Below are 26,747 nucleotides of genomic sequence, written 5' to 3' on the forward strand. Positions count from 1 at the left end.
TTCTGTGAGAAGCTTTTTCACACACATTGACAACCATTATAAAAAAGAATCCCAAGTCATAGTATTTCATTCCATGAAGAACTTTCCTCCATTTTCATTGGTCCAAAGCAGAGACCCCAAACTAGACCAGTCGCCTTGGGTTTAATAGCCTCGACTCCCACACACTCTGGATACTTCCATTTGAAGCTACTGCCAACCATTGGTGAACCTTGAAAAGACAGAACTGCCCAAGTAGTTGGAAAGAAGTCCTTAAGGAGGACAGTGAAGACAATGCTCTCATGGCCTCCACACAGACAAGTTCTGGGGCTCTGGGAACGCTGTCTCCCAGGAGATGCACCCCGTAAGGGGATTTTCCAAGAACCTGAAGAACTTGAGATCTTCCATTCCTTTTGGGGACCCTCGATGGAATTACACAGAGACAAGGGAAGGAGGCTTCCGGCCAGGGGCTGAGCCACCAGGAGAGACCAAGATATGAGGGAGACACCTCTGAGCCAAAGGAGAACTCCAAGTTTGATTCTGTCCGTCCCTCCTCCTCAGGGGCCTTCATGGGCGCTTGATGGTGTCTTGGTCCGTCCGGGAGGTCCTTGAAGGCGAATTCCCAAGGGACAAAGGTACCTCTGGAAGTTCCATAAAACAAGGTTGTCATTATCCGGTCAGGCGCTGCTCAGAGACTCCTTGGTCCAGTCTCCTCTCCTGCATGTACTCATTATTCTGGCTTCCTCTTCTTCTCAGACATCCTCTTTCCTCTCCCATGGAGCTAACAAGAATGCCAAATCCCACTCTGCCCCAGTCCCTGGAGGATGGGGGGCTATCCGTGCCCCAAGGCCACCCCCCAACTCCAGCCCAGGAAGTTGTGCCTTCAAAGTGCCTCCACTGTCCACCCACCCCTTTGGAAGACCCCAGGGGGCACAAGGCACAGGGAAAGGTCCCTTCCTTATAGAGGCCAGTATGGAGGCAGGCCCAGAGGGACATGTCTCTGGTTGGAGGAGAGGTAAATTGTGGGGTGGGGCATCCTGCAGGGAGGAAAGGATGCTGGACAAGTCACTTTAGCCTGCTTGCCTCAGTTTCCTCCCCATCAAATGAGCTGCAGAAGGACATGGCAAAGCTGCCCAGTCTCTACCCAGAAAGCCCCAAAGTGGGGGGATAGTCAGGCAGGCCTGAACAGCCTGAGCCCAGAAGCCCTGAAGACAGACACACAGAGACCCCCAGACTGCCCTCTGGCCATCAGGGCACCGAGCCTGGGCTCAGGGGCTGCTGCTGCCTTCAATGGCCTCCTCAAGGGCAGGAGGGAATTCCTGGGCCTCCCCCAGTCTCTGAAGGGTCTTTGGCTGTTTGGGCTGGGGGCAGTGCTGAAGGAAACCCTCCTCAGCTGGCCCAGAGGCCCAGGAGACCCCGAGGAAGCAGCTGTTTTCCCCCAGATCCTCTCTGGACCACCTTCCCCACAGCCCCAGGCTCAGGCTCTTATTGTGTGGATTTCATAATGGGGAAAACTGAGATAAAGTCTGGGAAAGGGCCTTGGACAGGCTGCCCAAGCTGGGCAGTGTCTGAGGCCATGCCTGAGCCAAGATCTTAAGGGTTCCAGGTCCAGAAGGGCAACCCCTGAGCCCCTGGAGTCCCCCCAAAGCAGAAGGAGCAGCAGGACATTCAGAGAGATCCCTGGAGAAGGGGAAGCTGTGGGAGGGGGGCCTTGGGCCTGGGCCTGGGCTCTGGACTGTCAGCTTCTTCCCCCTGCCTCAGTTTCCTCCTCTGTCAGAAGGGGGCATCCTAGCACCTCCTCCCCAGGCTTGGGAATGACAGATCCAGAGAGTGATCAATCAATCAATCAATCTATAGACACTTATTAGACACCTGTTGGGTGCCAGGCTCTAGCCTGAGGCAGCTTCCAGTCTAAAGAAGATGCAGGGCAGGGCTGAAAGGGGAAACGGGGAAGGGGAAGAAGGCTGCAGCTACCCAGGCTGAGGATCAATTCGTGTATGGACCCTTCCCCACCAGTGCTCCAAACCAAAGGGGTGCAGGAAGGACTCCATTTCCCAGAATGCCTATGTGATGACTTCCTGCAAGCCTTGGCACTCCTATTGTGGAAGACTACATTTCCCAGAATGCCCTGTGATGACTTCACGGACGTCTTGAAGACTACATTTCCCAGAATACTGGTGTGATGGCTTCACGGACTTCTTGGCATCTCCCCCTGTGACCGTCCCAAGGCATGCTGGGAATATCAGGAGGGCAGCCTCCTATCCCTGAGTACTCACTTGTGGTTCCTGGACCAAAAGGGTCGGGGGAGGGGAGGAAGCCAGTGCACTGGCGTGGCCGGGTCTCCCTGCTCTGGCAGAGGAGACTTTCTGCTCTCTAAGTCCTGGGGAGAGAGAAGACGCGGGTGGCCGCGTTGCGGGTAAATGAGCCCGGGATTGTGGGGGAAGGAGGCGGTGGGGAGAGACGCGGAGCTTCGCCACCTGGGCACCGGAGAGGTGCGGCAGGGCGGTGTTTGGGAGTGTCACTGAGTGCGTGGGGCGAGTGTGATGTCTCTCTGGGTCCGTGTCTCACGTGTGTCCGTGTCTATCCATCACTTTAAAGGATTACCCCAAAGGGACAAACACGGAAGTGCCGGTGTCCGGCGGGGCGGCTCTGTCTGGAACCCGAGCCTTGGCGGGGCTTTGCCCTCCCCCAGAGGTGAGAACGCCCCGCCCCTACAGGGGCCAGGAGGCAGGTGGGGGAGGGGTTGCGGGGGCTGGTCGGGACCCTTCCCCAAAGGGGTCGCTCAAGTTAGAACAGACCAAGGGGAGAAGCCACCGTGAGTCTTGGGACAGCGGGGGATGCCTGTGCCCACATGCCATCAAGGAGCTCGGATCGCGGGCACTGAAGAAATGCCAACGCTATCTCCCCAGCCCTCACCTGGTGCCAGTCTTCCCCTGCAGTGCCCTCCCCCTTGACCCCACTCCCCAGGAACCTCTGCTCCAAGGAGTTCCCTCAATGCACCCCTTCCAGCCAATGCAATTTCTGAATTGAGTGAAGGCAAAGATGGCGCCAGAGAGGGTGGGAGGCTTCTTCCTGGCCAGTCCAAGGCCCTTTCCAAGCCTGAGGCTCCCCGTGTGAGGCCAGGGAAGGGCCTGGGAGCCCCTCTGAGCCCTCCCCCTCCCTAATTCTCTGCAGGTGTACAAAGCGGAAGTCTGCCCACCTTGGGGCTCCCACCCCCTGAAGGACACAGTCTGTCTGGAGCAGAGACCCCAGAGCCAGAGGGAATGGCCCCCAGGACCCCGAGGCTCCCATCTCAGGTAAGTGATTTGATTTGATTTGATTTTTGTTTTGTTTTAATAACAAGTTTTTACATAAATTTTCCAAATTTATATGATTCATGTTGAACTCCATTCCAAGAATCCCCCCCCCCCCCCCCCCCCCCCCCCCCCCCCCGTGCAACACTCTTTTAAAGGCATTTTTCTCTTGTGTCACTTCCCCTAATTCCACATCTACCAATCACAACGGATGCTCTGCCCCAGGACTGCCCAGACGCAGTTAGTTGATTCGTTACCCACTATTGCACACTTGGATCACAGACCTCCCACTTCATGATTAAGGGAGATATTTACACTTTTTTTAATTGAATCTAAAAATAGGCAGGTCTCCATACTTAACTTTTTTAAGTAGGGTGTTTACACTTATGGGGATTAAAATCTAAAAGTGGACATGAGTTACAATTTAAATCTTCACAATCAGGGAATAGCTAAGTACCTTCATTGTTACAATCAGGGAGAGTCAAATCCAAACTTCACAAGTCTCCAGTTGTAACAGTTAAAATTAGTTTCTCTGCTAGAAGTATTATATTTTTTAGAGGTTTATTAAAAGTTGAGAAATTAAGAATATACAAGTAAGAAAAGCACGTGTGAAGGAGGGCCTAGAGGCCCATTCAACCTCACCTACCTCATGAAAGGGACCCCTCTGCTTGCAAGTGTTGGCCTTTACAACCAGTTAAATAGAACTTTTGATCCCGCCCGCGTGAGGATCTCAGTGAGATTACAAAGCATCCTGGGAAATGTCCAAGGACTTCTGGGGATTGGAGTCCCAGGCTCAAGTTTCCATTTTTACACAGTGTCACTGGATTCTTAAGAGTATAAATGGGAATAAGGGGAGAGGGAAGGAAAGTAAGGAGGGAGCTCTCAGGATAACCAGCCTTATAGGTGGCTACCCAGGTGGCATACCAAGTCCTGGGGTTATAGATGCCTGGTAAGAGTCTACACTGAAGAGGGCTCATTCTGCTGGCAGTGGCGTTTCAGATAATAGAAGACAGAGCTTAGAGTGAAGAAGCAGGAAGGGTCCTGAAGTCCTGGCCTTGGGTGCCACAGGAGGATGTCTGTGATCTTGGGACTTCAGAGGCAGGACAGGTAGGACAGTGGAGACTACTAGGATCCACCCAAAGTAGATGAGTGAAAACAAGAAACTGTCTTCTTTCCTTGGAACTGAGGTCTCTTTGCATTCTTCCTTTTGAGGCCAGATTTCTCTGCTTTCCTTGGGGACTGAGATCTTTCTGCCTTCTGGTCCCCTGCTAGTGGTGGTGGCTGCCCTTTCCCTGGGCCTCATCTTTCCTGTATGAACTCTTTGAATGCTCTTCAGATTGGTAAGGAGCAATTCTCCCTCTCAGACTTGGCTCCAGAGGGTACTCTCTGCCCCTGCTACTATTGTGGGAGAGTTTTATTGTCTGAGACAGAATGCTGGTTCTGGCCCAAAGAATTGCAGCTCAGACCCATTCCTCTCAAGACAAGAAGTGTCTACATAGTGTAGCCATAGGGTTAGAAAAAGCCATTGCAGGAGAGTAGAGTAGCCCCCAGATGGGTGCAGAGGATAATGGAATGGCCCCTGTAGGATTTAAGGTGGGGAATTGTGTCTTTCCAGGCTGAAAAGTAAGGAATGGATCAGGAAGGGGTGAAATGGAAGAGCCCCCAATACCAGGTATAACCTGGGTTTTCCATGGAGCAATATAGAACAGTAGAAGAGTCCTGCCAAGTGGCCTGTTGTTGTTAGATCTGGCCACTGACCTATCAGTCATTCCTCAGTCTGCCCCTTAACTTCTTCTCTTAACCCTTGTTCCCCAGGTTTCCATAGTTGCAGGACTAGGCTTAGATCCTTTGTTCTTCATAAATAAACTTTGAAAATTAAGGTTGAATTGTGATATTTTTGTCTAATAAATTTCCCTGTAGCCTGGCCAAGGTCAAACCATGAGACTTGCTGTACCCTTACCCCCAGGTTATGAAACTAGGTGGAACCTCCCTTTTTTTGCTAAGCTAAATGGATTAAAGGTAGAACTGGCAAGCCCTGGTGAACTTGGCCCCATTTTGAGAGTGTGTGGGGCCTGCCAGAAGGCTTCGGAAAGCTTCCTTGTATGTACAAGGACCTGCGCCTCCCGAGATGAAGAAATGAGAGAGGAGTTGAGGTCTGCTAATCTGCTAATTCCCCTTTCTCAGTGGATATTTATGAATCTGAGATCTAAGAGGATGTCTAAGAAAGGGACTGACTAGTGAGGTCACCAGGGATATATATATATGAGAGAGAGATTTTTTCATTCTTTTATATTGTGGAGAGGATCAACTGACCACATTAAATGACCAGTTGATTAATAAATTAATTTAAAAAGAAGAAATTCTGCCTCGAGAATTCTAGGCATTACACTGTCAGTGTCTTTCTTAAGAATGAGCTCAATCCCCAACCCGTTCATCAAATGTTATATTTTTAAAAGGTGAACAACCCCTCCTTTCCTTGTTATAGCTATTCTTCTTTTGTATAGCTAAATATAAAATGGCTGAATATATTCTGGTAACAAATGACATTTATCATAAGGCAAAGACAGGATGTTTTGGCTAAGGCATATCATACCTAATGTTTTTGCCAAACTGAATATAACACGAGACAGCTGTTCTTCACTTAGCTAGAATCAGTCTCATCCTATATAACTGGAATCATTTTTATGCTTTCATCTAGATGAGAGTATTTCAGCCTCTTAGGAAGTTTAAGTAGAGAATTTTTCTTTGTTTTCTCGTCATTTATCACTGGTAATATTTCCCCCTGAGAATATGCAGGACTTGCTACCTTCTCACAAACTTCATAAAAATGTTCTTACCAGATCAACTCTGATACTTGTAATGAGGAGGAATTTCTGAATGCCTTTTCCCTTCTCCACAGAATCTCCTACCTTCCTCAAAAAACACATACCCTCTCCTAATTCCATTGGGAAAAGCATTTCAGAGTGAGACACTTCTACAGTCTTTACTCTTCTGTTAGAGTCTAAAAGGGAGAAAAGAGCCCCAAAGGCTCAGACCAGGGGCCATGGGTCCCTTAGGTAGGAACAAGAAATAAAAGACCAAAGAGATTAGAATCTTTGAGGTCAAAAGGGCTGCACAGCTGACAGCTAATGCCAGCAAAGTTTATTGAATAGGGGAAGGGTTTATAAATGAAAAAAAACCACAAGAATGAAGGAGAAGGGGGAGCATGAGTACATGTGGGGTTCAGCAAGTTCATGGTAAATGGGTACAAAAATATATTCTTTCTTAAGATTGTTTTTCCAGCCATCTGTGCCACTTCCTAAGAGATTTAGTGTACTGGACCAAGGGAGATATTCACATTCCAATCTTTGTCCTTAGACCTAGAATATTATTTACAAAGTTTAGACCTTTGCCTAATTTCTTAGGCCCCAAACTTACTTTTTCTCTGTCACTCTTCCAACATGATTCTTACTTCAGACACAATGCCTTTGTCAATATTCCATTGTGCTCTGAATAAGTGCTGGCTCTGACACTCTTTGAAGTTAGGAGTTTGGGGTAAATCCCTTGTGCGCTTTAGTTTTCTGCACTTGGTTGATGAGGACTAGACTGGTTGAATTCTGTATAAATGGAGATTTTGAACCTTTGGACTTTATCCCCAGAAGTCCCTTAGTATTTCCCAAAATTCCCTTTAATCTCTCCTGCATCTCCATGTTTGCATGATCATGTTATTGTTTTCTAAGTTCTGTAGCTCCTCCCTCTTCCTTTCTTCTTTCCCAAGTGGGTTGGATTAGTACCTTTTTTAGCTAGTTCTTTTACTTTAGTTGTTATTAATAAAACTTTATAAAATATAATAGTTATTGAATATTAATTTTAAAACCCACAATTCTGAAGGTTCAGCTCTAAATCTCATGACTTTTGCTGCTGTAGGGGTCAATAACATTCAAGGATGTGGTTATGGACTTCACAAAGGAGGAGTGGTGCCTGTTGGATATTTCTGAGAAAGAGCTATACAAGGAGGTCATGTTGGAGAACGTGCAGAATCTACTTTCTGTGGGTAAGGACCATTTCCTCAGTTAACTTTGAAACTGCCATTAAGAGAATGTTTTCATTCCATGCCAAATGTGTGGGACTTTACGCCTTTGCCAATGATTAAAAAAGCAAAAGTGCTGATCTCTGCATGAGGTTTTCCTCCTGTGTGTTTTCCATAAAAAATAAAAATAAAAAAGTCTTTGAATTCTGTGATGGGAAGCTGGTACTTTGCTTTCTTGTTCCTCTTGTGGATTAGGTAGCTTCAGGTGAAAACTTAAAACAGTGTTACAAGTTTACATTTTTGAAGCTAATCTTAGAAGTCATCTTGTTCAGCCTCTAATTAAACCTGAATTTTATGTGCAAATTCTATTAATACCCAGGCAGCTTTTCCTTGAAGATGGACATTGAAGGGAACCCTCTACATGCCAAAGCAGCCCCTTCCCATTTGGGATTGGTCTGGCCCTTAGAAAGGATGTCTTATTAAGAAGTATTAATCGGAACTATCGTTCTTTGAAGATATGATGGTATACTTCAAGAATCCTAGAAAATCAACTAAAAAGCTAGTGGAAATAATTGACAACTTTAGCAAAGTTGCAGGGTACAAAATAAACAAATAAATCATCAGCAATTCTATATATTTCCAACAAACTCAGCAGCAAATTAGAAAGAGAAACTCCATTTAAAGTCACTCTAAACAATATAAAGTATTTAGGAATCTAACTGCCAAGACAAACACAGGAATTATATAAACACAACTACCAAACACTTTTCACACTATTAAAACTAGATCTAAGTAATTGGAAAAAATATTAATTGCCGATAATTAGGATGGACTAATATAATAAAAGGGACAGTTCTATCCAAATTAATTTACTTATTGTAAAAATTAAAATTATATCTCAAATAATAAAAAATATTATAGTTAGGAGCTTTATTAAATGATCATTAGAAATCAAGGAATAAAGAGGATACAAAATAAAAACCATGTGTCCATGGCTGGTTATCCATTTTTTAAATCCCCACTCACCACCATCACTTTTGATTCTGTATCATGCCCAAAGGGAGGTGGGACTCTCCCTGTCCTTGCATTATATCCTCTGTCTTCAGGAAGTCAGTGGGCTTCCGGGAAATATAGTACTTTTTTTAGGGTACCCATTTTCAATTATACATGCCCCCCCTGAGAGCTGAGGAAGACTAGTCTCTCCAATGGGTCTTGTAAACATACCAACTTTGAAGTTACAATAATTTAAGGATAAGAGGAAAAGAGAACAAAACCAATAATTACTAGGTGCATTCACAAAAAGCCAGTTAGGGGGCAGTCCCCTTCGGCATTAAGTATACATACAAAACAAATGCATTCAACCCCATACAGTTCAAATCACCACATCCCAAAGTTCACTCTGGATCTTCTGGTGCAGCATGTGGTCTGTGGAGGCATCTTCATGGTGCCTTCTCCAAAGAGTTCTCTTTCTGGATTTGGAGAGGTAGCATGTTTCTTAACCTAAAATTACTCTCAAAAAGAATTTAAACTTTTCAATTTAAAATAATAATCAATTCCCCCCTGAAGAGGGTGTTGAAAAACAGGGATCACTTAGGAATGCATGGCTGAATTACAAGGTATATGAATCAATTATCAAAAGAAAAAAAAAGCATAAAAGAAAAATAAATGGAAGAAAAAGTAAACTTTTGGGAGAAAGAAAAATTCAAAATCAATCAAAATATCAAAAATTTATGTACATAAAATTTTGAGTAAACAAGAGGCCCTTATATTAGAGTTCAATTAAAGTTATTTCTATCCTACAAGTCTGTAGGACAAAATACAGTACTATTTTACTTACCATTTGCAGCCAAGACTACAAGTTGCCACACTACAAAAGACAGAATAGGGACTAGATTATAGGAGCCAGGTAGAAGCCAAATTTGAGATACTTGGTAGAATGTGGACAAGGAAGACCTGCCTCTGACATATGTCAAAACAGTCTCAACCTAGAACCCCAAACAAGTTCAAGTCCTCTTGTCTTCGCTCAAAATCTCTTCAATCCTGTAGCAGTTAAAATTAGTTTCTCTGCTAGAAGTATTATATTTTTATGAAGTTTTATTAAAGATTAAGAATTAAAGAAAATACAAAATAAGAAAGCACATGTCTAGGCCCAGAGTGCCCATTCACAATCACTCACATCTTGCCTGCAAGGTAGAGAGCCGTGTGTGCCAAGAAGCGGAAGTAGGGAGAGCGAACAGTCTTTGGAAGCGGAAGCAGGAAGAGAGCAGGTAGGCGGATAGTCAGTTTAAATAGCCATTGTGTTCTCGAACTCAAGTGAGATTCAGGGAGATTAGAGAGCAATCTGGGAACTAACAAGAACTTCTGGGGATTGAAGTCCGGGGTTCAAATATCCATTTTTACAATCCTATTGGGATTGGTTGGTCTCTTTGACCTTGTGCTCGATTGGCACTATGCAGTTTAGCTTTGTGCTTCTTTGGCACTGTGTAATGGCTCTTTTTGTATTCTCTTGTCCTGGAATCAGACAGAATCATTAAGCAAAGTCCCATAATTATTTTTAACAAATGGCAAGTTTCCATAGTCTAAAGCTTTTTGGTGTGCATTCATATTATAGCAAATATATTTTAAACTTATATTACTGCAGATTCAAAAACAGTTAAAGAAAAATCTCAATACTGTTGACATGTGTTTCAAATACAAAAAGGAAAGAAAAATAAAACTGAAATAGTATATTGCACATGCAAGCAAAAACAATAATAAAAGAGTTTTAAAATTGAAAAATATATAGCTTACAATCATTGACACACTGTGTCAGCTAAGAAAATGTAGAGTACAAAGGTTTCTCACCCAAAAAATGAGATCCATTTCCTTTTTAACTTAACCACTGTGTGAGTACAAACAATTTTCAGAATAAAACAGTAATACCATAGATAATGCACATTCAAAGAAGTACCAAAGTCCCTAAAATTCACAATAGCCCAGTTAATTACAATAGCAAACAAATCCACTATCATATTTCATATCAGTTGCTATATAACAAAGAAAAAACCCTATGAACTGTAGATATTTGTAACAATTTTTACAGATGTAGCAAATCTTTCAACCTTGGCAAATATATTTTTAAACAAAGTAAAACTTATTTGGGTCTAGAACATCACCAAGAAATCTAGATTGTTCTGGTGGAAGTAAATTAAATTGAAGAATTTTTTTCAGGAGCTCTTTTTTTTTTTTTGGCTTCTTGATTCATAGAAACACCTTGGTAGGACCATTTCTTTGTTTCTCTACCTTTAATACAGCAGTCTTTAAAATATAAATATATGTTTTAAAATCATCCATTCAGAAACCACTAGTTAATTAAAATTATTTCTGAAGACCCCTTAGAATTACCATTTAAGTTCTTCGCTCATTAAATTCTCTAAATGTTGTTAGCCAGGTTGAGTCCATCCATCATCTATCTGACAATTAACAAATGCAAGATGGGGGCGGGGAAGACTATTTATGGGCTTCCACAATATTTTATAATATTTTGTTCAATAGTCTTAGGGGAAAGGTAACAGAATATATCTAATAGTTAAAACACAGTAGGGGGAAGCTCAGTGGCTCAGTGGATGGAGAACCAGACACAAAAGACAGGAGGTCCTGGGTTCAAACCTGACCTCAGCCACTGCCTAGCTGTGTGTCCCTGGGCAAGTCACTTGACCCCCCATTGCCTAGCCCTTACCTCTCTTCTGCCTTAGAACCAATACACAATATTGATTCTAAGATGGAAGGTAAGGGTTTTTATTTTTAAAAAACACAGTAGATTAAACTGATTCAGTGTAACAGAACAGTATCAAATACATTAATATATGGATTTAAAACAACAAAATTAAATCTTAAACAAAACAATCAGCAAATTACAATAAAATACAGAGGCGTTTCTAAAATCTTTCTAAATCTTCTTCACCTCTAGTCTCTTTAAAATTCCTTTTTTTTTTTAGCCGTTGATATTCCTTTTGTCATGACTATGGGATATCCCATAGTGAGGGAGAACATGGGTTTTAGGAATCTCAAACTGGGCGGGCCCGAATGGCAAAGAGTTGCAGGGAGATGAATTTCTCCCCTGAATCTCAGGTAAGATAAGTAAAAGGATCAGTGCACTCATGAATGGTAGAAGCTGTTTGAAATAGGCAATGCACTGCTCTTTCATAGAATATGCCATGCTTGTAATCAGCTTCTTGTTTGGAAGAGTCTTTTCCTTCTCTTAATTACCCCCTCCCCCACCCTAGAAGGGTAGAGTAAGGGTTGTTAATTTTATGGTTGGGCTGAATATATTTAATTGGTCAACAGGGATTTTTAATTACTAATTCCCAAAAATGAATTACTAAAGTCAGCCTTTACACTCACCACGTGTCAGTTCAATCAGCAGATTCTTTATCAGCCTCAACTGCAGTTGTAACATACCAGGCACATTAACATTTGGGAAGTATGATTGTTGTATTAATATTGTACTACCAGACACATGGTCAGAACTCTTGATGTTAAAGGGATAGTCCTAGGCACTAGCAAGGGACAAGCAAATTCTTCAGTTGGACGTGGAGACAGCCACACTGCCTCTGCTTGGAGCAAGGTCATTAACATAACGTGGTTTGAATCAGGGCGTTGCTGGCTCGGACTTCATTTACAAAAGCGCGGGATGGATTAAACTCCACCTCTATGATCTTGTCATTGTCAGTTGGACCAACGTAAAAACCCATGTCATGATACGTATACGTTCCTAAGACCCCCAATAAATACCAGGGGACAAGCGAGGACTCCTCCCTTTGGTCCTTAGCCCAGCCCTTCGTCCCTTCGCCTTTCGGCCTTGGCTGCCTCTCTCAAACTCCTCTTTTACTGACCCCTTTCTTACCCTTATGACTCCTCTCTTGCTCTCTCTTACCAGCTCTCTCACCAGGCCCTTCAGCCTTCTCTGCCTCTCTCCTCTCTCCCTTACTCTCCTCAACTCTTACCACTCTTGCTTCTCTGTATCTCTTTCCTAGCAACCCCAGTGCCTCCTATTGAGATAGTAGGCACCAAGGAGTTGACTCCCACCTTTCTTAGCGACCCTGTCGCCCCAGTGCCTCGGCACCAGGGAGTGGTGACTCCCCTCACTTCTCTAGCACTGCAGTCGCCCCCAAAGCTTCCCATTGTTGTTCAGACTCTATTGTCTATAGGAGCATCAAGGGATTGATACTCCTCACCTATCCTCTTGTTCCTACTACTTCCTTGGAGTTCGCGTTACTCCCCATGTGTTTCTACTTCTGTCTTTGAGTCATTATTATTCTCCCATTTCCTTAGCCCCCTCTTTCCACCTCAGGTTATTCCCAGAGATAGATATTATAGGACTCACGAGGGGGGTCGCTATACCTCCCATTCTGGGTCTCTATAGCAGTAGAACTGCTTCTTAAAGGATGTTCCACTCCAAGTGTAAGTCTCTACTCCAAGTGTGTCTCTTCACTCCAAGTGTGACTCTTCACTCCAAGTGTCTGTCTGTGTATATCTTGGTTTCCACATTTAAAGACCTTTTTCACTTTCGTCATGTCCCCTAATTTTTTACGTCTACTAATCACAGCCGGTGCTCCATTCCAGGACTGCCCACTCTTTCATATCTGGGTCATAGACCTCCCACTCAATGTATGAAATGGGTGTTCATACCTTTTTGTGGTTAAAATCTTTCAAGTTGTTTCCCTTAGGAGACTCACCTTACTCTGACTCTTGTTTATTCTTTGATTCTGGAATTTAAGGTTACTTTGATATTCTTAGGGTGGTTCCAGCTTTTGCTTTTGCTATGCCACCTTCTTTTAAAAATACAGATCACAGAAGTGAAAATAATCCTCTGAGAAAAGTCCTTGGGAAAGTGTAACAAGAATTATAAATAATGGTTCCAGGAATTGGGGTGAGGTAATGGTTCCAGGAATTATAGATATGGCACCTGGGGTAGAATAATAATTCCAAGTCATCCAGATTCATGGAACGTGTCTTTGCCAGCAAAAATATGTATTACTTTGAGAGACCTAAAGAAGGGAAAGGAGAGGGCACTTGGGCCTGTTCTCAGACTCTTGAGTTATCAACCTCTTGACGAGGTTACTCAGATCTTTATCTTAGATGGGATCTGAGTTAGATTAAAGAGGGGTGGAAATGATCATGAATCATGTAGCCATGGGAAAAATATTCTAAATAAATTTATTAAAAATAAAAATTTAAAAACAAACAAAACAGAAGTATTAATCGGTAGGGGAGCAGCTGGGTTACTCAGTGGATTACCAGGCCTAGAGATTGGAGGTCCTAGATTCAAATTTGGCCTCAAATACTTCCTAGCTGTGTGACCCTGGGCAAATCACTCAGTCCTCATTTCCTAGCCCTCATATTGATTCTAAGACAGAAGTTAATGGTTAAAAAAAAAAAGAATTAATGGGGGAAGCTGACAGAAGAAGGTGACATAGCAGAAGCAAAAGCTGGAACCACTCTAAGAATATCAAAGTAACCTTAAATTCCAGAATCAAAGAATAAACAAGAGTCAGAGTAAGGTGAGTCTTCTAAGGGAAACAACTTGAAAGGTAAGCAGAAAGGGTCTATATCTGGGGATAAATCTCACAGAGAAGTGCAGAAATTCCACCCCCCACCTACTGCACTACGTTCGGTACCTGGGAACAAGCCAACTTTGAGACCTTGGGACCTTTCTAAAGCCTTCATTAATACATCCCACACACATCCCTTGAAATCCCATGGCCTGGCACTAGGTTGCAATGAGACCCCAAAGCCACTTGGTCAAGTCAAGCCTGTGGTGAAGCTGTTAGCCCCAGGGCAAAGGAACTCCCAATTCTCTGAGTCCTACAAGCCATCAGCAGTTCCCTAGAGGAGACTTGAATTGGCAGCTATCTGAGCACAGAGCTCAAAGGCCACAATACCATCTTAGAGGAAATGAAAATTGCCGAAAACCAGGACTACTGGACACAAATAAGGTCAAATTGTTTATATGCATTTCTGGAGAGATTGAAGCTAGAATACACATTATCATCACTACTATTTACTATTGTACTAGAAATGTAAGCTTCAGCAATGAGAGAAGAAAAGAATTGAAGAAGGTAAAGAAAACAGTGAGGCAACTAAACTATCACTCTTTGCAAATGATACGATGCTATACTTAAGAGAATTCTACACGAATTCTACACGAACAGTAGTTGAAATAAGTAATAATTTTAGCAAAGTTGCATGATGCAGTACAAGCCTTCATAAATCATTAGCATTTCTATAGATTTCCTTTAAAACAATTACAAAACACTTTTCACCCAAATTAAGTCAAATCTAAACAATTGGGAAAACTAATTGCTCATATGTAGGCCAAGCTATTATAATAAAAATTATTTCTACCTAGATTATTTTACTTATTCAGAGACTTACCAATGAAACTACCAAAGAACTCTTGTAGAACTAGAAAAGAAAAAAATAATTTGATACAACAAAAGATTAAGAATATCAAGGGAATGTTAAAAAAATTTTTTTGAAGGATAGTATTCTGATAGTACCAGATCAAAAAGTGTAGTGTAAAACAGTAATCATGAAAACAATCTGGTACTGGCTAAGAAATGGAAGGGGGTGGATCAGTGGAATAGATTGGGGGCAAATGGCCTCAGCAATCTAATTGATAAACCCAAAGATCCCAGCTTTTGGGGTAAGAACTCAGCATTTGACAAAAATTGCTAGGAAGACTACAAAACAGTATGGCAAGAATTAGGTATAGACCAATAGCTCACACCCTATATCAAGACATGGTCAAAATGGGCATATAATTTAGACATATTTGCTGATATAAGTAAATTCAGGGAACATTTACTTGTTTACCTGTTAGATTTATGGAAAAGGGAAGAATTTATGACTGAACAAAATAGAGAACATTACACACTAAAAAATGAATAATTTTTACTAAATTTAAACTTTTTTGTACAAACAAAACCAATGTAATGAAGTTTAAAAGAGAAACAAAAAACTGGAAAAAAATGTTTTATAACATTTCTCTGAGTTCATTTCTCAATTACATAAAGAACTAAGTCAAATTTACAAAACTCCAAGTCATTCCCCAGTTGATAAATGGTGAGAGGTTATTAATAAACAGTTTTCAGATGAAGAAATTAAAGCTATCAATAATCATACAAGAAGTTCTAAATCCTTCTTGATTAGAGAAGTAAATTAAAGGAATTCTAAAGTATCACCTCACCCCTAACAGATTGGCCAATATGATGAGGGCAAAGTGAAAGGCTGGAGGGGATGTGGCAAAATTAGTAAACAATGCCCTCCTGATGGAGTTGTGAACTGATCCATCCATTCTGGAATGCAATTTGGAATGAATTCTAAAAGGTTAAAAAACAATACACACCTTTTGATCCACTAATACCACTACCACAAAGAGATTTTTTTAAAAAGGAAGGAACTTACTCATAGGAAAATACTTGTAATTGCTCTTTTTGTGGTAGCAAAGAATTGGAAATTGAAGGGATGTCTATCAGTTGATGAATGGCTGAACAGATTGTGGTATATGATAGTGATGGAATACTATTGTACTGTAAGACATGATGAACAGGATGATTTCAGAAAGAGCTGGAAAAACCCACATGAACTGATACAGAGTGTAAACCTCAAAATTTCTTAGACTTATAAATGTTGGAAATTTCACCATTGGGAAATTTCATACTTGAAAAATTTCCTATTGATAGTGGGTCTTGGCTATTGGAATGTGAACCCCATTGGCATGAGAGTTTCCTCCTCCTCCCTTCTTAAGATTACTTTAGGACAGAAACCTTTTGCTGAACAATGGAAAGGACTTTGACCTATGCTTAAGCATAGAACAGGAATTTCTTTGAGTCATGATTGATTTTAGAATTGATACAATGGAGATACTTGGAATCAATCTCCACCCTATTCAGTCCTAACAGGATTGAGTAAGGGCTGCAGCATAGATCAAAATTTAATTATTCCAATCTCTACCCTACTCAGTCCTAACAGGATTTAGGAAGGGCTGTAGCAAAGGATCAAAGATTTAATTATTTGAAAATATGACCTTCAACAGACATGTGCAAAGCCACAGACCTCTGGGCGGTCCTGGGTTAAGCTAGAGCCTGCATTGGCACAGGGAAATTGATGGACAGTGATTGGTAGATGTGAGAACTGAGGGGAGGGAACTTGGATGGTTTCCTTAAAGATAGAGGGCTCTGAAGACTCAGGGGTGGTGGTTGAGGAGTTGGTCTGAGTGGTTGGAGTGTGCTCTGAGAAGCTTGCTCTGAAGGAAGCTGAAGGTGGGGACCTCTGAGACTGTTTCTCCATTTTGGTCACGTGAGTAATAGGGACTGATCTCTTTTCTTTTCCCCAGCTATCTAAGGCTTGGGCCTTTTGGCCCAGCCTAAACAGAGGGGGTATTTAAGCCCTATTCCCTTCTCTCCCTTTTCTCTCTCTCTATCTCTAATTCCTTTCTTCCTCCTATTGTAATTAAACTCCATAAAAGATTGACTGCTGACTTGAGTTTTCATTTAGGAATTACATAGCTGAATTCCTTGGCGACCTTAAATTAATATATATCAGTCTTTTAAAGTGATTTCCTTGTCACAAGAGTGAAATAAGCAGAAAGAGGAAAACAATATACACGGTAACGGTAAAAATGTTATTGAATGTTCAACTATTATAGCTCTGGCTACTCTCAGCAATACAAGGATCCAGTATAATTCTAAGGGACTTATGACAAAGAATGCCTCCAGAGAAAGAGCTGTTGGAGTTGGAATACAGCATGAAAGCATACAATTTTTCACTTGTTTATTTGTGTTTTTGTTTTGAGGTTGTGGTTTTATATGATTATTCGCTTATAAAAGTAAACAATATGGAAATAAAATTTAAAAAGTATAAAACTATAGCTCAAAGCCCCTAATTCTGCCTGGTCTAGTAAGGTTACCCTTATTCCCCCTTCATTCTTCCCTCAAATTCCATTTCATATGTTAGGAATAGAAAGGAAGGGAATAAGCATTTTAAAATATCTACTCTATATCCTGTGCTGGGTAAACAAGTTCATAATCGTCATTAATTTCACAATATCCCTATGAATTTGATACTTTTATTGTTCTCAATTTATAATTAAGGTAAATAAAGTAAACAGAAATTAGGTGACTTCCCATCTCTGTCCAGCTGCATTAAATTTGTTTTTCTGACTCCAAGTTATGAACTCTGTAAGAGTTAAAATGGTTGGGTGTCATAAACTGTAGTGATTAAAATAGTGGAAGATATAAATTGTGATAGATATAAAGAGTGGATGAGTAAGTTGTGACCGCAGGAAATATGTTTTCACTACGGTATTTTGATTTGTTTAAATCAAATACAAGGTGGTTGCCAGGGAAATATTCCCAATTATTCAAATATACCCAAGTCAGCTGGGGTTTATAGAGATTTTAATTAATACAAATGAGGAATTAAAGAAAAGGAGAGAAAGCATAAGAAAAAGGGGAATAATGAGAAAAGGATAAGCCAGCCCTGGCCAGTCCTGGCCAACCCAGGCCTAACCCCTAAGAGAAAAGATCAGTCAGTCCTTAATCACTCACCACAAGATCTGTCCAAGCAAGGATTCTAGTGACACCAGGCCAGCTCCATCTCAGCTGACTTCACCAGCTCAATCCTCAATCTGAATGTTTCATAAATGTCCCTTGAGTTCCTATCTGAGCTCCTATTTAAAGGGCATTTTCTCCTATGTCACCTCCCCTAAGTCCAAACATCTACCAATCACAGTAGACGTTTTTCAAAGGACAGACCATTCTTAGTTCACACCTGAGTAGACTAGAATCTCTGAGTAAGTTTTCACCTATTTGCTCCTTGTAAGTTCACAAGTTGCTTGACCTTTATAGGTACTTAGCACCCTTTTGTATTAGTTCTAAAAATAGGCATGGCTTAAGTATGGGTTTAAGTACTTTTCATTGTTCAGCAAGGAGTTTTCTCCCCTAAAGCAGGCTTAAGTACGGGTGGAGTAGAGGTCTCACATTTCTGATCTAAGTAGAGTTCACTGCCCAAATGAGGAATGGTCTTAATCCAATCTTATGAAGTAGGGTCTAGGAATTTTTAAGGTTCACACCTCTTAACCCTTCACTACCAACTGCCTTTAATTTCTAGATTATGAAGGTTTTGGAATGTGCCTGTCCTTCTATTACAAGAGGTATATATATCAAGATGAAATTTTCTGATTGCAAATGTGTTCCATGATCTCTGCCCTCCTGCAAATGTCCCAGAGTGAATACAACAAAAACCATTCTGTAGGCTTTACTTACATGCACTCTTCCATTATGAAGACCAAATTTTTTATTTTTCTCTCCTGATCCCTTCCTTCTTCCTTATCCCCAGGGCTTATAGTTCCCAAAGAAAATTTTATCACTTGTTTTCAACAAGGGGAATCACCGTGGCTGCTAAAGCAAAAAGGCCAATGGAGCTCCTGTCCAGGTGAGTCAAGGGAAAGCAGGTGCATGAGGGCTATTACCCCCAAAAGACTTTTATCTGTTGTAGTAAAGGGAATGCTAGCTTTGGAGGCTGGCAGGCCAACACAGAATCAAGCTATTCATTTCCTGAGAAATAGATGATGGACTCAGTATAGGGTATGAGACATAATATATGGTAGATCACAAAATAAGACGAATATTTAGCATGTCTGCACTAAATGGTAAAATCTTTCATCTGTAAAGAAAAAAAAGAAAATGTATATTCCACTTTGAGAATTACTGCATGAGTTGAAGAGTGAAGTTGTTTCTCAGCTTAGAATATAAAATTTAGCAAGATTGACCATGTGATAAATATCTAGAGATTGACAAAATTATAAGAATAATCAATAATTAACTTTTAAAGAAAAGATAGGGCAATGGAGAAAAACTGTCCAAAACAGTGGACAAAGTATGCTTGGGCACAGTGTTTGAGTTGTAGTCTAGCTGCAAGGAATTTGGTCAGGTCAGTTCTCCATTCTTTACTCTTGACATGAGTTGCAAAGTGTGATGAGACTCTTGAGCCTCCCTATGTCAGAAGTCTGTTGAGAGGTTTTTGTATGTGAAAATATTTCTAATATCCATCTTGCAGTTATGACCAAATGGTGTAACCAAACTTGGTTTTGCTTGTGTAAGTTTGAAAATTCCTTTCAGCCTGAGGAAAAGGAATAAAAATCCGTTTTCTTTATGCCATCAGAGGAAAGAACTTATATTTCCGTGTGTTTGTGTGTGTGTGTTTGCGCATGCGTGCATGCGTTCCTTCCATGTTTATATCACTCTTTGTTTTCTTTAGAGGCAGAGACTAATTTTGAAGTGAAGGAGATATGTACCAACCTGCGCCTTTTTATGGAAGGATCTGACCCCCAAAGATGCATGAATGAGGGCCCCTATGACTTTATTTTGAGAGAAATCTGTCACTCTGGTATTAAGGTAAATAAAAATCCAATGAGTGAATGTGAATTTGATGAAACTGCAGAGAAATTCAGCCAATATTCAGTCCTAAATCAGTATATGAAATTGACCTTAGGAAATGACTCTTCTCAGGATAATGAATACAGCTCATGCTTTCCTGAAGAAGTAGGATTTATTCAGTTGCAAGAGAAATCTCCTGAAATAATCATGTATCAAGGTCACATAGGGGAAATGGCCTTCGGCTGGAGTTTAGACCTCATTAGACATCCAAAAAGTAAATATATAGACATACTTTCTGTGAATAATAAAGTTGGGAGACCTTTCAGTCAAAACTCTGAGCTTGGTTCTCATCAAATAATTCATACTGGAGAGAAACCTTATGAATGTAAACAGTGTGGAAAGGCTTTTACAGTGAAGAGTAATCTTAACAGACATGAGAGAATCCATACTGGAGAAAAACCTCATGAATGTAAACAATGTGGAAAGGCTTTCACTCGGAAGGGCCATCTTGCCAGACATCTGAGAATGCACACTGGAGAGAAACCTTATGAATGCAAACAGTGTGGAAAGGCTTTCCCACGGAGGAACCGGCTTGCTTCACATCAGAGAATCCACACTGGAGAGAAACCTTATGAATGCAAACAGTGTGGAAAGGCTTTCACACAAAGAAACTATCTTGCTGCACACCAGACAATCCACACTGGAGAAAAACCTTATGAATGTGAACAATGTGGAAAGACTTTCACAGAGAGGGCCTCTCTTGGTGCACATCAGAGAATCCACACTGGAGAGAAACCTTATAAATGTACACAATGTGGAAAGGCTTTCACTCAGAGGGGCCATCTTACTGCACATCAAGCAATACATACTAGAGAGAAACCTTATAAATGTAAACAATGTGGAAAGGCTTTCACACTGAGGGGTTCTCTTGGTGCACATCAGAGAATCCACACTGGAGAGAAACCTTATGAATGTAAACACTGTGGAAAGGCTTTTACAGAGAAGGGTTCTCTTGGTGCACATCAGAGAATCCATACTGGAGAAAAACCTTATGAATGTAAATACTGTGGAAAGGCTTTCACAATGAGAGGTTCTCTTGGTGCACATCAGAGAATCCACACTGGAGAGAAACCTTATGAATGTACACACTGTGGAAAGGCTTTCACAATGAGGGGTTCTCTTGGTGCACATCAGAGAATCCACACTGGAGAGAAACCTTATGAATGTACACACTGTGGGAAGGCTTTTAGAAATAGCTCTGATCTTCGTAAACATCAGAGAATTCACACTGGAGAGAGATCTTATAAATGTACATAATGTGGAAAGGCTTAAATAGACTGGGGCTCTCACTGAACATCTGAGAATCCACACTGGAAAGAAATTTTATGATTGTAAACAGTGAGGCTTTCACACAGAAGAACAGCCTTGCTCTATATCTGAGAGAAACCTTATGAATATACATAATGTGGAAAGTCTTTCACACTGAGTAGTGAACTTGCTAGGCATCAGAGCATCCACAATGGAGAGAATCTTTATGCATGTCATCAATTCAGATAGGCTTTCACATGAAGTTTCATAGTTGCTTCATTACAGAAAATCCCACTGGAGAGAAACCTCATGAGTGATGCTGATCTTATAATTGCTACTTTAACTTACTTAACATAAGAGAATCCACACTAAAGAGAAACTGTAAGAATATGATCAATGTGGTAAGCTTTTAGGCAACAATCATCTGTTATTCTCAACTGAGAATTCCTTTTGGATAGAAATCTTATTCCTTTCATGAATGAAGAAAGACATTGAAATGGAGAGTCTAGAGCTTGTTCTGTAAGAGATAATGTCTTCTGAACAGACCAGTTCCAGAAGGATTTTTTTATAGGAAGGCTTTCAGCCGGAGATCATCTCTTACTTCATATCAGAGGATTAATAGTGCAGAAAAACCTGATGAATGTGCTGTTAAGGGTAAATTTTAGGGTTGAGACTAAATATGATTTTTAGTGGTCACTAGGGATTTAAAATCTAAATCCCAATGAAATACTCAAGTCAGAATGGAATTTTATGGTGGTTTCTTTACAATAGATGGAAGAATAAGAATGAGGGAGAGGGAGAGGGAAGGGAAGAAGATCTGGTCTGAGCCAGGGGGAGTTCAGAGTTCCTAGAAGGTTAAATTTACCTCAGCTTCCAGCCATGAGGCCTCCTCCAAGATGAGGGGCTTCCTTGGAGGCTGGTGCCTTCAGAAAGCCAAGGAAAGAGGAGTGTGGAAGAGGCATGATGAAAGAGAGGATTTGCAGGACAAGCCAGACATGCAGACCAAGGTGAAGGACCTGTCTGTCAGTCAAGGAGAAGATTACAAATGGAATGTTCCCAGGAGAGGCAGTTGGGAGCCTGGCCAGAAGGGAGGAAACAGATTTGGGGCTCTGGGTTTACTGACCAAGAGAGACTGGCTTTTTCTGACTTGGGCAGAGAGAAAGATCTTTGTGGCTTTTGACAGTCTGGACATGAGTTACTCAAGCAGAGATTATCTGATTAAAGAAAGAAGAAGAAAAATACTTGTCCTCCAAACTCTCTGATTGTCCCTGATTCACTGTTGTGACTAGACTGACATTTCCCACACCCTCCTAATTCTCCTTAGAAATTAGGGACACCCTCATCCCTCTCACCTCAGTTCTCCATCCTGTTATTTCCAATAAACCCTTACCTTAGAAAGGAAAAAAAGGAGTTTTTCCTCATAAATCTCATAGTCCACTCAAGGCGGGGGGTAGGGGGTTTTAAGCCACAGGCTTTAGAATAAACTGGGAGGAGAAGGGAAGTGAAGGGAGGAAGAGGGTAGGAAAAATATCTTGATTTATTAACCACCAATAGGAATTAATAGGCAGCTTCATAGAAAACCCTCTAGCAGTATCTCTATCTCTCATTATCTCCCCTCTATCTCCATTACAACTAGATATTGTCAGGTGTCCCCTAGCAGCTCTCCAGTCAGCCAGAGTATCCATTTACCACAACCAGAAATAGTTTCCACAGATTATCTAATTTTATTACAGGAGTCTGCCTTAACACTCACCACATAGTTGCTTAAGGAAGCAGTCTCAGGTCTCACACGCCACACATGCCATGTTACACCACCAAAGCCCACAAAAGCCCTTCTCACAGGAAGTAACACAAAATATAAAGGCAGTTTTTTACATCACTTCCTATGTCTCACATGTACTAATGGTGGCTTAACATGGCTTGTGTGGCGTGTGAGACCTGAGACTGCTTCCTTAAGCAACAGCCCAGGGGATCAGTCAGTTGTTTCTGATTTGTCATTTGCTAGCACACTCGGATCCTAGACCTTCCTCCCCCTGACTTAATCCTTAAGTGGGGGTGTATACATTCCTGTTTCCTAAAATTCTAAAGACTAAGCAGGGTGCAGTAAATCTAAAATTCACAGTGCTCAAGTTGTATGTGCTTTCTTCAGGAGGGTGATCACTATTATTTAGAAGACTAGAAAAGACTTTTTGGTGTAGCCCAGCCTCCCACAGAGGAGCGCTCATTAAACACCCCAAATTTCATACTGTGCAAAAAATATTACAATGATAAAGACTTTTCCTCTGAGATCCTAATGCTTGTCATTCTTCCTCACTATTTGTCAGCATTCATCTATTACAGTTTTTTTAGACATTCTAGTTAATTGGTACTTACTTGTTTCTTGTCTTTTGCTGGCACATATAGATCTTACAGGAACAAAATAAGAATGCATGGAAAAGATGTGAAAGAGATTGGGGGCCTGAGCCCTACTGTTCAATCCATTCTATCTATAGCCTCAGGCTCATGATGCAGTTTGCTGATTTCTGGGTCTGAAGAGAAGTCCCACCCCTCTGATGAAGTAATAAGGGAGAATTTGAGGTGTCCAAGAACACCTTGTCTCATGAAGTATCAACTAATGGGGCCTCAGGGGCCATCGTGAGGTTAAGCTGTCAGGCTATTGAGAAACAGGACACAACTCCCTTCATAAACAAGAGGCAAGGCACCTTTTGGGGGGATGATCGTGAAGGAGACACTTTTGCTTAAGGAAATCTCATGCCCCCATTGAGAAGTCATATTATCCTTGGAGAAGTAGCCTCATATTGATGATTGGTTAAAATTCAAATGTTACAAATTACTCCTCCCTCTGATGATTACTTTCCCTCTAATCAGAGACAGTAGAATGGAGAAGGGGTTAAGAATTTCACTTGCTCTTATAGCTCACAAGGAAACAAGGAGTTTTAAGTAACTCTCTTCAATTTTCTTCTTTCAAATATAGCCAATAAAATATTTGATGGTGTAATGGAGAGAGAGAAACGGAGTCCCCCTCCACTGAATTCAAGAACCAGAGTGTGGTAGAGATGGTGTGGAGCCAAAAGTAGAGAGAGGGGATAGATTGGTTTCCCTCTTTCTTTCCCTGGTAAACCCCACACTGGTTGCCTTCTGAATCACAAGTTATTGTTCCTTCAGAGACTTGGTTGAAATAAAGTACAGGACAGACAGTTTCTCCCTCTCTGAGGAGAGAAATATAACTTTCCTTCCCTTCAAACTCCCAAGTCTCTCTTTTTGGATACTATGAATCAGGCATTTGATCTTGTAAACAGTTATTTATTCTAAAGGAACGTATGAAAGGTAGGGCAAGTGAGTGGGAAGGTGGGAAATAGGAAATCCCTAAAGATAACAATTGAACCCCTTCTCCCCAAGTCCTGCAGGGTCCAGTTTTGCTTGACTGACCCTGTGAGAGTTGTCCTGACTCCTAGCTGTCTTAGCCATGTTGTCAAGTTCAAGGATGGTCTAGAGGAATTGAGAGGAAATCTTCTTGTAGTGAATAGCTTTATGGCAAAGTCCTATTCATTCTGGTTTGTCTTCCACTGGATACTGGGATCAGGCTTCACAAGAGGATGCTCCAGGCTCAGAGGTTCGCTCAGTTCAGATCAGCCTCCCTGGTGGGCTTCCCAAAGAGAAATGAGTTCAACTGTTTGGATCTTCTCAGTTCCTCTGTTCCTTCTCTGGAATTCTCTCTCTTTCCTGCCCTTCTCCCACTCAAGATGGTTTTCCAGCATGATGAATATGCTTTCTTCTCTTACAATGGGTACATAACATCATAAAATATTAAATGATACAATATTATACATTGTATTATATCATCAAGTTTTTAAAATTCATGTTGTATAATACTATATCATAGATTGTAATATTACAATTAATATCATATGATATTATAATTTTACAATAATCCAAACAAATTATTTTATTATTTCCATAAGGGATAGTCAGATAACTTCAGAATGAAACAATGCTTGATATAATTAAAAGACATGATTAATGGGGCTGATAAAAGATGATTTTTCTCAGATGTATATTTTTCACCTTTTTAAAAATTTAGTTTATAATTTCACAGTATCCTGATTATAAGAGGTGTTTTCTACTGCATATCTTTAGAAGGGTTTGACAAATTTAACCTTTTCTTTACCAGTATATTGAGTTTGAAACCTCTAACAAAACTTTCAAATTACCCTACGCAGAATTGCTTCCACTTATTACCCCTTATGTTTTTAATCATATTTATAATCCTGTATGAGGCTATATAATGTGAATATTCTGTTAAATCAACAATAAGAGTAACAATAAGGGCAACTAAGTATCTTGCTGGATTGAGGGACAGGTGTAGAAACAGAAGGTGCAAAATTCAAATCTGGCCTCAGACACTTCCTAGTTTGTTCCTAGATAAGTCACTTACCTGCATTGCCTAGCCTAATGAGGGCAAACCTATGGCATGGGTTACAAATATGGCACACAGAGCACTCTGTGCGCATGTAGCTTCCCTTTTACTCCTCCCCCTGCAAAGTTTGTTACTAAAAACGCAGAGGCACTCTAGTGAAGCTGTTCCCCTCCTCTCCATTGAGCCTGATGACATTTTTTCATGTTCCCCTCCCCCTCTGCCCAGCAGCCCAATGGGAGCACATAGGGGGTAAGGTGGGTGGAACACAAGAGGCAGAGATAAGAGGGGAGGGGGATGCTCAGGTCTCTCCCCTCCCCCTCTCTACACTGGCTGAGAACATTCCTCACTTCACCTGCCTTACTGTCCTCTATGGGGTAAGGGGGGTGGTTGTCCCAGGCACTTGGTGCCGGATGGGACCAATCCCTCTATCTCTAAAAGGTTCACCATCACTGACCTCCCTCTTACCACTCTTCTGCTTGGGCACCAATACACAATATTGATCCGGAGAAGGAAGGTAAGGATTTAAACGATAATTACTACAATAACAAGGATTAACATTTGTGAAATGTTTGCCATAAACCTAGTAGGATATTCAGCCTTTGGGGTTCTAAGATTGTTATACTGCCCTTGAGAGGGGTGAATTCCCACCGCTAGTAAATTACCCAGACTGGCTGAATCTTTGTATTGCCCAGCATTAGAGTTCTTCCTCATAACTGTTAGCATGTTAAAAGGAAGTAGCAGGGGGCAGCTGGGTAGCTCAGTGGATTGAGAGCCAGGCCTAGAGATGGGAGGTCCTAGGTTCAAATCTGGCCTCAGACACTTCCCAGCTGGGTGACCCTGGGCAAGTCACTTGACCCCCATTGCCTAGCCCTTACCACTCTTCTGCCTTGGAGCCAATACACAGTATTGACTCTAATAGGGAAGGTAAGGGTTTAAAAAAATAATAATAATTAATTAAATAAATAAATAAAAGGAAGTAGAAGCCTCAAGAATAATATTCAGTTTCAGAATTCACAGCTAACTACAACCTTATTGTGACAGGGACAAGCAGCCTCTACTGCAGGGGAATAGGAGACAAGATGGTAGGTGGGGGAAGGAGAGGAGCAAGACAGACAGGCATTCACACCCAGAGACACTCGGGGAGAAAGGCACACTGACATACACATGAACAGACATGCCCAGGGGCGCATACTGGAACTCCATTACCGCAACCCCTACTGCACATGCGCACATTCCCCATGCTCTCTGACTCCAGCATTGTTCACTCGAGACTTCAGATTCCCGGGAGGTGAGGTAAGGAGAGAGGAGGGTCCCCCCTCACC

The 26,747-nt window shown here is 41.5% G+C and overlaps 1 protein-coding gene and 1 long non-coding RNA gene across 5 annotated transcripts; one reads left to right on the forward strand and one right to left on the reverse strand.

The window, feature by feature from the left end:
- On the reverse strand, positions 1 to 2,378 carry LOC130454009 (uncharacterized). The gene is made up of 2 exons (XR_008911685.1): positions 2,253 to 2,378; positions 1 to 757 (listed from the first exon to the last, which is right to left on the reverse strand). It is a non-coding gene; the product is annotated as an uncharacterized LOC130454009 (long non-coding RNA).
- LOC103100480 (zinc finger protein OZF-like) lies at positions 2,261 to 24,949 on the forward strand. 4 transcript variants are annotated; one of them, XM_056796652.1, is made up of 7 exons: positions 2,261 to 2,392; positions 2,575 to 2,670; positions 3,151 to 3,272; positions 4,482 to 4,609; positions 7,176 to 7,302; positions 18,661 to 18,756; positions 19,582 to 24,949. In XM_056796652.1, the coding sequence occupies exons 4-7, from the start codon at positions 4,595 to 4,597 to the stop codon at positions 21,015 to 21,017; spliced, it is 1,674 nt and encodes a 557-aa protein (XP_056652630.1). In that variant the 5' UTR covers positions 2,261 to 2,392; positions 2,575 to 2,670; positions 3,151 to 3,272; positions 4,482 to 4,594; the 3' UTR covers positions 21,018 to 24,949. The 4 variants fall into 4 exon arrangements, with proteins under 4 accessions (XP_056652630.1, XP_056652631.1, XP_056652628.1 ...); XM_056796653.1 differs by having other exon boundaries at positions 4,487 to 4,609; XM_056796650.1 differs by lacking the exon at positions 4,482 to 4,609 and having other exon boundaries at positions 2,267 to 2,392.
- Positions 24,950 to 26,747: the final 1,798 nt, after the last annotated feature.

The sequence above is a fragment of the Monodelphis domestica genome, chromosome 4 (assembly GCF_027887165.1).
Source record: "Monodelphis domestica isolate mMonDom1 chromosome 4, mMonDom1.pri, whole genome shotgun sequence".
Lineage (NCBI taxonomy): Eukaryota > Metazoa > Chordata > Mammalia > Didelphimorphia > Didelphidae > Monodelphis > Monodelphis domestica.